At 38.2% G+C, this 11,696-nt stretch overlaps 1 protein-coding gene across 1 annotated transcript; it reads right to left on the bottom strand.

Moving 5' to 3' along the window:
- Positions 1-953: 953 nt before the first annotated feature.
- Positions 954-2,395, bottom strand: LOC137237306 (serendipity locus protein delta-like). The gene has a single exon (XM_067760784.1). It carries the CDS (start codon positions 2,221-2,223, stop codon positions 1,033-1,035), a length of 1,191 nt encoding a protein of 396 aa, XP_067616885.1. The 5' UTR covers positions 2,224-2,395; the 3' UTR covers positions 954-1,032.
- Positions 2,396-11,696: the final 9,301 nt, after the last annotated feature.

An 11,696-nucleotide genomic window follows, 5' to 3' on the forward strand; every position in this document is an offset into this window, starting at 1 on the left:
TGTGGCGATAAGCTTTCTCCCCGAAGTCTTTGGGGAGTGTTATCGATGTGATGGTCGTTTACCGGATACAGATCCGGTACGCTCCGGTAACACGGCACCATTAAGGTGCTAGCCCGACCATCTCGGAAACGATTTATATGGCCACATGAAACCTTCAAGCCACCCATCCCACCCCACCCCCAAATTCCATTAGGAGCTTGGGGTCGCCAGAGCGCGTCGTCTGTTAGTGAAACAGGATTCGCCGCGGATAGGTGAGGTTGACAATTGGGTTTGGAGAAGCTATATATTGCGCTGGCAACCTGAAGGGTTGCGCTACACAACCCCTTGAATCTGGTATTTTAGTCGCCTCTTACGACAGGCATACCAACCGCGGGCATATTCTGACCCCTAACACTGCAGTAACGTGGCATGGTTGACCGTATCAAAAGCTTTTGATAGGTCTATCACAACGAGTACTGTTCTATGGTGGGGGTTTTGATTTAAACCGCAATTTATCTGCGTGCTAATGGCATTTAGCGCGGTGGTTGTGCAATGAAGCTTTCTAAAGCCGTGCTAATGACAGGCTAGTTGCAAATTTCCTTTTAAATAACGTATTAGCAGTGTCATGCTGTCGTGTAGAATTACCAGAAATGCATAGCTTCTTCAACCCAAATGTCAATCTCACCTACCCGTGGTGAATCTTGTATATTTGGCAGGCGGAGCTCTGGTGACCAAAAGTTCCGCACGAAAGCTGGAATCGGATGACCCAGAAGCTTCAACGTGGGCATATCAAATAAGCCCCAAGATGGTCCGGCTAGAGCCTTAATTGTACTACTTTCTGGAGTGTCCTTATCTTTACAAGATAAACATATCAAAATTGCCTGACTTTATTATACAAGAAAACCTGTCGCCCGGACTATCAGATGTTAGTGCATTCAAAATATTTAATTAGTTTTAGCAATGTAAAAACTCACTTTTTTCTTAAAATATTTAACTTTTTAATAAGATTTTATTTGCCTAATACAAAACCAATTTTCCACGCACGTTTTCAACTTATAAAACTACGTCATGCTGAACTTTCATATGTTGATCGAGTAAATCGTTGGATTGATATTTATCGCCACAAATAATACATTCAAAAGATTTTGGTTTAGGCTCTTCTATAGCACTAATACTTTTCTGACGATATTCCCTATTATCGCTTTCATTTCCTATGTGGCATTTACTATGCACCTTAAGGGTGTACTTTTCAACAAATGTTTTGCCGCAAACCTCACAGCTGAAACGCGGTCTATCTTCACGATGTGTCCATAAATGACTTCTATACGTGCGTCGAGTTTTAAAGATTTGATGACAAGTAGCACATATAAGAGGATCATCTTCGGCCTCATGTAGCAATTTATGATTATAGTAAGCGGGTTGTTCCGAAAACGTCAGTCCACATCTTTCGCATTGAATATTCTTTTTGTCCCAATGCTTCTGCATATGTATAATGACGTTAATTTTACGCTTATATCGTTTGTTGCAGTATTTGCACTCCAAAACGGATTTTCCTTCATGAACATTCATATGTAGTTCCAAATATTCTTCAGACCTTGCTCTAGCTCCACAAATCTCGCATTTCCAAATCTTTTTAGATGGGTTATGCTTAAGTTCTATATGTTCTTGTAATAAAGAATCATTTTTAAAAACTTTAGTGCACATGTTACATTTTTTTGGAATTGTGTACTTCTGTGAGCTTCTGTTGGATTCCTTATTTATTTTTTCGGATTCCTCATTATCACTTCCAAAGTCTTCGGAATCCTCACAAAATTCGTTATCCTCGAAGCTACTCTCAGCTTTCATATCACTTTCTAGAACAGATAGATCATTTCCTTCATCATCCCCACTATCTATATGTTTCGAATTTGATAAAATATTTTTTGGTAAAACATCAACTACAGGTTCAAATTCAATAGATTCTTCTTTTATAGCTGCCCTCCGTAAAAGAGAAACAATTCGTTTTTGCACTTCAAGCAGCTTTACCATGCATTCATCAAAAGTGATAACATCTTCCAAGCATGGTTTACAAATTTTCCATTCACAAGATTCCTCAGCCCACGTTATATCAATTGAAGGTGATGCCTTTTTTCCTAAATACGTAATTATTGAAGACACAGACTTTTTAGAAAAAGGAGATATGAAATCAATATTTTCAAGTCCATGCTGACCACCAGCTATAGCACTACACACCACACAGTGCATAATTCAATACTTGATGATTGTTATAGATGTCAGCAGTGGTTAAATTGGATTCCAACAGAAAATAACTCTCGATATTAAATATTGGCAATGTTCAGAGCATAGATGAACTAGAGTTCGAAAAATAAATTGCTTATCTGATTGTGAATTCACAATGGTTTATCTATTATAGGGATGCAGAAATCTGTTCCTATTCCAAAACAAAAAGAAACGATTGTTCGATTATACGAGAAGGTTAAACCCACAAATCACATACCCAGATTGCGCATTCAAGAGTTCAAAAATCCTCTTTCGGAGCAACAAAAAGTCACACTTGACTGCTTGAACGAATGAAAGAAAGAGAGAAAAAACAAGAGCTAAAGGAAAATTACGGTAATTGTGCAGTTTAGGGGCCCACCCTAAAATTGATCCTTTTTCTTCGAGTGAGGTATCAAAAGATCCATATTCTCGTCTAGATCAGGAAACCGAAACGGGTGTTAATTTTTTTAACCGTTTAAAAGTTATCCGCAAAAAAATTGTTCTATTGGGCACGTTTTGTTTCGGCACAATTATACTGTTTTCACACAGACACTTAATGATCTCATTTCACCTTCTAATGAAATCGTAATTTTTTTGCTTTCACACAGAAGTAACTGCTCGATTAGTATGAAGGATGAAATGGCGGAACGATACAAGGTGGCAGCATGGTGACATACCTACAAACAAACAAAATTCCATGTACTTGTAAATTCGATGGACAAATGTCACAATCGTACTGCGCCGGTAGTTGATGTATCAAACCAAATAAAAAAGGTTATAATCAGCTGTTCGATGCGGCCACCTTGTATCGTTCCGCCATGCAGACAATGACATTTACTTTGACAAATGACATTTTTAAGCACTGAACACACCAAAAACTAAGAAGGGGAACGCTGCCAACAGAGTTGCATTGTGCTTTTGACTTCATTAGGCATTCGATTAGCTACTAATGAAATAATTATAGATTCGGATTTTGTTGGGAAGATTGAGCTCAATAAGCGTCTTAATGTAGTAAACTGCCTTTATTATTCAATAAGCCGTCTGTGTGAAAATAGTATTACGTTACTGTAGGCACATGAATCAACTCAATACCGATGTTTGGTATATTAATGTAATTTGATATACACGAATTAATGATAAAATGACTTTGATTTTCACGTATTTATTCTTAATAAGGAAACCCAAATATCAAAAAAGTCGCATATTTCTTTGTTGCAGTTAAACACACGAACACATACGAATAGAGGTGAATAGTGATGACAGCTCAGCAGCAATAGATGCTTTATGCTTTTCTCTAGTCGGAACAATGCAAGGTGGTGGCGGCTTGACATAAATTAAGATAAACATACATGCTCTATGATTTTGCTTTTGTTGAAGAATTTACAAATTAATATACATATTTAAGGAGATAAGTTTTTAAATTATCGAAGCAAAGCGCCGCAGCCGAAAACCTATTCATTAAACTTAAAAAAACCTTACAGGCGAAAATTTATGTTTTATGATGCGAAATGAAAAGAATCAAAGAGATATTTTCATTAACGAAAAAGTGTCGCAGACGAAAATTTGGAATAAAAAATCGCGCGATTTTCATATTTTATGATACGAAATGAAAAGAAGCCCAGAGATTTTTTCAACTAACGGAAAAAGCGGCGCAAGCGAAAATTTGGAATAAAAAATCGCGCAAGAGAAGGAAAGAAAGAGGACTGAGGAGAAGAGAACGAAAGGGTGGAGCGAAGAAAATTGAAGTGAAGAGAAGAGGAGAGAAGATTAGAGAAGGAAAGGGAAGAGAAGAGAAGGAAAGGGTGGGGAAGAGAAGAGATAAAAAAGGGAAGAGAAGAGAGAAGAGAAGATGAGAAAAGACCGCGCCTAAATAAAAATGAAAATTCCAAATGTTTGCCAGCATCACTTTAATTGGATAAATAGACGTATTCTCTTCTCTTTGAATATATTAAATTGCAAAATATTCAGTAAATTACAAAAACAATGTAATTGTATGTTTATTTAAATGTATGTTGAGCCGCCAGCGCCCTGTATTAATCCTAACAAAGAACAACAAAGGTAATTTCCATCGTTGCTGAGTTGGCAACACTGTTCACTTTCATGTGTTTTCATTTTTTGCAATATCTGTGTTGATATTTTATAAGTAAAATAGTGAAATTTAACATAATTTTTTCATTAATTCGTCCAAGTTAGATTATGTTAATATACTAAATATAAAAAGTAAAGTGATGTGTGCACTTAAAAGATTGTAAACGTGCGGGAACAATATGTATCACACAAACCTGTTTTTCGTCGATAACTTTTAAACGGGTGAAAAAGGTTAACTTCCGGATTTCGTAATCTAGACGTAAATACGCATCTTTTGATACCTCACTTGAAAATCTTGGCCAACCTTAGGTTGGAGGCCCTAAACTGCACTACTACCAAAATGACGTTTGAATTGCCCATAAAAAATACCTGATCTTTTCTTTACATGCGCGATCTTCTGAATGTGATTTGTGGGTTAAACCATTGGCACATAGTCAAAAGCTGCAGACATTGGTGCGTTATCGGTAACCTTATAACAGCTAATTCGACCAACCTTATGGGAATCAATGTAATCGATTATTGGTGCCATCCCTGCAAAAATTGTTGGATTACGTGTTCCATTTTCTTCATGTTGGAGTACTCTAATAATACCCTTTGCAATGCGTTTGCGGACCACCATCAGCCGATCATTGCCCTGCAAAAATTGTTGGATTACGTGTTCCATTTTCTTCATGTTGGAGTACTCTAACAATACTCCTTTGCAATGCGTTTGCGGACCACCATCAGCCGATCATTGCCCTGCAAAAATTGTTGCAATACGTGTTCCATTTTCTTCATTTTGGAGTACTCTAACAACACTCCTTTGCAATGCGTTTGCGGACCACCATCAGCCGATCATTGCTCGTTTTTTAACGACAGTGATCACGACATGATGACGATGGAACAGAGTTGCCAAAAGTCAAATATTGCATGCAAATAACTAATAATAACATTTTACTTTGGCCACTCTGATAAAATGCAACTGCGCACTGGTTTTATATATACATATTATATTAGTATCTTTATTCACTTATGCGTATGCGTATTATGTAACTTTCTTTATTCACGCAAATGCTAAATAACATAAGACTATTTGTAGTATAAAATATAAAAGTTGTATTGCCCCTCTTCATTTACTTTCATTTTAAATTAAATTCACTTCGATAATTCTTTCCGACACAATTCCTCTTCAGTACTTTGGCATGTGATCCTCTGTGGGTGCTCCATGGAGTACTACTGTGAAACTACTTTGGAAAGTACTCTCACGTATGTACTCTATGGAATACTCACAAACAAAGCGAGAGTGGGATCACCTACTCCTCTCCTAGGACACCGCAATGTTAATTGGAGCACATTTTTTGTATGAATACAGATTAGATTTGGAGCAGTCCTATACTCCCAAAGAAGTATCCGTACATTATTTATAGAGTACTCGCATTTTTTGAAGGGTACATGCTCCATTTTCTCTAACGATACTCCCCTACAAGAAACGCTGATAGTTTTACTAATCCACTCACACTTGTAATTGACAACGCTGATCCTGCGATGACGTAAACATTGATACTTAAATTTATGTATGTTCCTTTGTTCGCACACGCATGTCCGCATGTACCCAACGACAGCCTATAAGCATGAAAAAGGACCAAACTGAGAAAGCTTCGGACACCTGGTATAAGAGGATAAATACAATAAGAGCCGTCACTCGGTATTTTGTGGCGAGTATTTCGCTGGAAATTGAAAAAATTGATGCCGAATGTTTTCTGAGAGGGACATTTTTAATTGTCTCGCATTTATCCATGCCGTGTAGGCCCCTTGTGCAACTGTGATTTTTGGAAAGAGAATTAAATAAGTTAGTTAAATACAGTCGGAAAAATAAACACAAACACCCCACGAAAATGTATAGAAGATATTCATAAACATCTCGCCCAAAAAAAAAGTAGCGACTACCTCTCAGTATACATCGAGTAAATGCCTAAAAAATAACCAGTGACGGCTCTTGTTGTATTTATCCTCTTTGACCTGGTACAGAACAAAAGAACATATAGCAGATACCATTATGCATGTGAGACAGATACATAATTCTCAACGGAATTATATGTATGCGAGAACAATTTATCCGATTTAATCATGTTGTCACTACTGACTGTCATATGACAGTCAAATGATTATCACGGTTGTTTTGTTATTTTTTAAAATCCGCCATTTTCAACCGACGAAAACCATATAAAAAATAAGTTTAAAAAATGAAAAAGAGAACATTTCAATGCTTGTTATGGAATCGCATTTACGATGGAAGCAGTAAGGAAGGCGGTCGGCATGATTTTGTGGTGCACAGTGGCTAGTCATTGTCGGCTAGGGCGGGTCCTTGCCAACCTTATTGTTCCTGCGCCATAAACAGAAAAAAATTCCTATCATGCCTATCAAAACTAGCTGTCAAAAAGCGCAGAGACCGACTCAAAACGCTTGAAATTCAAAATAAAACAACATCCGGCCGAACCGGATGTCACGGACAGACCGTTGGCATTCAAAATCTAAATTCAAAAAATTTAAAAAAAAAACTGACGCAAAAAAAAATTACCGAACCGGACATGACCGGTTACTACTCTGAAATAAAAATTCAAAAAAAACTGCTGAAAATAAAATAAAAGAACCAAAAGGAAAATAAACAAAAAGGGCCGAATATATAGAGGGGAGCCGCGGGTGTTGTTGCGACGCCCGGTGCTTAGCCCACCCTCAAAAACCATGGCCACCGACGCACCTAATTCTTGGTGGCCCCTTACCTGCCTTACCCTATGCCTTCCAAATGAACAAGGAAGTTAGCATTCCCATTTTAATTACAATTTATTTATCATTCATTATTAATATTTTAGAGCTTGTCTTTGAAAAATTATTGGAGCATTAGCTAAATTCCAAATATAAACTATGCTCTCTAACAACAAAGGTATTTAAATTAATTTGCTTGTTTGGTTAACAACAAAATATATATAAAGTTCTGTTTTGGTTATTATCATAAGGGGTTGCCCTTAAAGTACATCATTACGATAATCACTTGTTATCTGTTTTTTTCTCCACTTACAAAAATTATTATGATGGTATAGTAGAACTCATTTTTGAGGGTAACCTAATATCGAATCGGTATAATGCTAATGCGCATAGTATAATGATAATAATATCTAATATGTACTAAAAGAGTGTTTACCAAAAGCAATAAAGATGAAATTGCGATAGCAATATGTATTACGTGCACGTAAACCACTTTCGTCTTGTTGTTCGAAAGATATTGCCCGCAATAGGGATTCATACGTATATATATATATATATTTTGCATTTGTAAGATATAAAAAAAAAATTTTATTCAAAATCCTTTTGCCAATTCGTGCATACTCGACAATCGACGAATGGCTGCTGTCGCAAAAAAAAATTTTCATTAAATTTATGGTTAAGCTTCCAAAATGAATCGCTAAAATGTTTCGCGTGATAGCGACGGCTTATTATCAATAAAATTCATAGAGCTAACTTCATACGTTTTACGGCGACAAAATATATTCTTAAAATGATCAAAAAAAAGATGTATGCTGTTTTTTTTTTTTTTGTAAAGCTAATGCCTAGGTAGATATTAGGTAAATGGAATTATACTAGTAAATTGCTGAATACAATTTTAGTTATATTTAAAGAGTTTTGTTTGATATATTATATATAAGATGCATTCACAAATAAACGGAGTATGTTGGAATTAGTGTTGAGCGTTCTAACAGGTAAATGCTGCTTGACCCGACTGAGACAAAACTGCCTGTTTATTTGTGAACAAACCTTTAAAATGTGTAAATAATTTTGCATATTAAACTGTTGTTGCATTCTTTAACATCTTGTCAGGTTGAAAAACCTGAGTGTTCACATAGTAATTCTTTTGGTTAGATAATTAATAAAAGCTAAACTTAAATAGTGGCAATCATTTATGTGTAACTTTTTTTTTCTATAATACGTTAAACTATCCTTTCATCTTTTATGTTGATAATTCTAAAAAAAAATGTTGTAATTTTGACAAAAAGATCGATCCTTGTCGAATGGTTTACCCGGGGTATATAAAACCCTCTAAATACCACTTGGAAGTTCCTTCAACTACCCTGCAAAAATGCTCTCGTCATTCCACGCCGTTTGACTAGTTATTATACAGTCATAGGTTATATGCTAAGTCACATTTGCATGGGCGTGGGTAAGTTTCGTGACCAGAATTTTTTTGTAGGGTAATTAGTTTTAAGTCTATACAAGGCTGTTACTTACATGGCCGCCAGAGTACGTACCATGGGCCTCTGCCGGCGTGGTTACTGGTGATGTTGATTTCGCCGGTGAAGTTGACGCTGATGTTGGTTGTGGTGCGCGGTCTTGGGCGCGCTGTGCTGGTAATGTTGATGGTTGTTGCGCTCTGGTCCGAGGTGTACTGGTGGTGGCTGTTCTTGTTGATATTGTTGATTTGGGCGTATTCCCTTCTCACCCCCTCTCGTTTGAAGGATCCTAGGAGGATCTTTGAAAGACCGCTTCCTTTGCTGTTGCTGCGTCTTCTCGTTTTATTTATTAACGTAAATGCAAGTTAATAGACATATCTGCGCACATAAATGTATATATATATATACGTTTCTTTGGGTGCAAAATAAAATCTTCTTCGTTCTAGTCGGTGATGATTTATTAAAACAGTCTGGACAAGCTTAGTCAACTTAATATCAATACTTATTGCGAAATGTCCTGTTTTCGAAGCCAAATGTATTTAGTATATAAAAACGTTTTTGTGTGGCCAAATAGCAGCTCATAACCTCTGATATGAAATTGTTCGACTCCCAGGATTTGCAGTCGGGTCACATCTATTTATATTTTATGTACATCAACACGTGGCCTTTTTCTTTTATTTCTTCCAATTTTTTCCGTCTTTTTTTGGTGTGTCTACGGCCGGAAAACGTGCGATTCTTTTTTTTTTTCCTCCCTTCTATTTTTTTTCGTCTTCGACTTAGTGCCGGAAACTCGTGCGATTTTTTTTTCCTCCCTTCTATTTTTTTCGTCTTCGACTTAGTGCCGGAAACTCATGCGATTTTTTTCCTAGTGATGGCCGGTCTGTCTGTTCCCTCCTTTTTTGATACTTTTTATCGCAACTTTCGCCACATCACTAGGTGTGTTCGCGTGAACACGCTCCCAAGTGGATCGTAGCCGTAGACCGTAGCAGCAGACCGTAACAAACCTGCTTCGCTTTGAAGACCTGGCGATGAAGCGAACAGGAAACCGGATCATCTGTGGGAAACCACTTCCAGGGATCTCCGACGACAAGCAACGTGGGGCACGACTCACCCCTGAGATAAGAGTCTCAAAGTTCTACTACGAAGCTAGCCGGGCAACATAGGTCTATCAAAAAAAAATTTAAGTCAAGTTGGGAATAATTTCTGTTTCCTAGTTAAAAGGGCTTTGCGGCAATTAGACATTTGTTATGGAGAACTCGTCAAAACTCCGAAAGATGATTTCTAGTGGGTAACGCTCCCACAGGAATGCAAAATCAAAAAAAAAAAGGTGTAGACATTTTGATCTGGAGAACTCGTCAAAACTCCGAAAGGCTAGTCCGACCTAAGTGTGGACTGCCAGGGTGTTCACGGTCCTCGGTGAGTACGCGCGTGAACATCCTATGAGGTCAGTGCTCGGGGAGAATACTGGGCGAGATGTCCCCGACCGCCAAAACGCCCAGACAAAAAAAAGTCCGATTGGTAGATATAAAAAAAAAGATCAAATTGTAATTTAGCAAAAGAAACGCCCTTTTTGGTTCATTGCGGACGAATGTCCGAAGCATGCAAGCGGCCTATCAATTTCCCGTTTAGGTCTTCGAGATCATACAGTGCATTGCCTATTTTTCGGAGCACGCGACACTTAAGGTATTTCGGCAGGAATTTGGCGTTAATACCCTGTTTGAAGTTACTTAAGGCAAAGTTTTTCCGAAAAACTTCCTGACCTTCCTTATAGTTGACTTGCCTAGAGCGCTTGTTATAGCTGGTTACTCCCCTATCCTTAGCCTGATCTAAATTTTTACGGATTTGCTCACGAATATTAGTCAACATGTCAGTTCTGCTTACTATCGTAACTTGGTCTTCCCGAAGGCTGCCGAGCTTCGCTAAAATTTTGTACGTTGCGGCATGTTGGACCATATTTTGGCCATATAATGCAAAGTATGGAGAACACTGAATCGCCGTATGAAAATCACTTCTCAAAACTGATAAAATTTCGGGTATATGCTTATCCCAATCGGTGTGGTCAGGCTTATCCTTCAGGAAAATCTAAATCTTAGAAACAATTTCTCTATTGACGCGTTCGGATGCGTTCGCTTGGGGAGAATATAGCCCCGTCCTCACGTGCGTCACCCCGTAATTTACTAAAAAATGGTTCATTTCCTTCGAGATAAACTGTTTACCATTGTCACTATGGATAAATTCAGGAACCCCTACAGTCGGAAAAATTTCGGAGGCGAAGTAATTTATAACGTTACCAGTGGTGGCTCTTTGCATGGGCTTTAGCCAAACGTATTTTGAAAGATGGTCTAATACTATAAAAAGAAATTGATTACGCCGCTTAGATCTTGGATACGGCCCTAGAAAGTCGCAATATAACCGCTGAAATGGCCTTTCGGATTCAAAGGTACTCCCTATAGGTAGTCTCGACTGCTGATTGGTGGGTTTTACCGTTTTGCAGGTGTCACAACGCTGGACGTAGTCCCTGACGTCCTTAGCCTGCTGCGGACAGAAGTACTTCTGCCTGACACGTTCTAAGGTTTTCTGCCATCCGCCATGGTAACTCCGGTTAGCGTCATGTGCTAATCTCACTGCTTCCTTAGTCAACCCTTTTGGCAACCATAAACGCCACAGCGAGTCTTCTTCCCCTTCCATCCCCTTACGAAACTTAACTCTTTTGAAAATTACACCGTCCACAACTCGTAAATCCGGAAGTGATTCCTCGTTTTCGGTGACGGTCCGAAGTAAGTCTAAATATTCGTTGCTGCTAAATTCAGGAGAGACTAAATCTATTTCTCCGGGTGTGGTAGTGAAAGACAACTCATCGGCATCAAAACGCGACAGCGCGTCTGGTACTACATTCAGGGTGCCCTTACGATGTTCCATTCTACAATCGTATCTTTGCAGTAAGAGTGACCATCTCGCCAACCTCCCGCTCAAGTCTTTTTGTGTCATCAACCACTTAAGACTGGAGTGGTCCGTAATAATCCGAAAAGGTAATCCTTCGACATAGGGTCGGAAACGCTTCACGCTATTATGGCTGCAAGACATTCCAGCTCGGTTACCGTGTAATTACGCTGAGCATTATTCAATTTTTTCGACACAAACGCGATCGGATGCTCAGCGCCCTCGTCA

Source organism: Eurosta solidaginis, chromosome 1, assembly GCF_040869045.1.
Source record: "Eurosta solidaginis isolate ZX-2024a chromosome 1, ASM4086904v1, whole genome shotgun sequence".
NCBI classification, from domain to species: domain Eukaryota; kingdom Metazoa; phylum Arthropoda; class Insecta; order Diptera; family Tephritidae; genus Eurosta; species Eurosta solidaginis.

Coding starts and splice junctions, on each gene's coding strand:
- LOC137237306 (XM_067760784.1), bottom strand. CDS start 2,223: ATGCACTGTGTGGTGTGTAGTGCTATAGCTGGTGGTCAGCATGGACTT.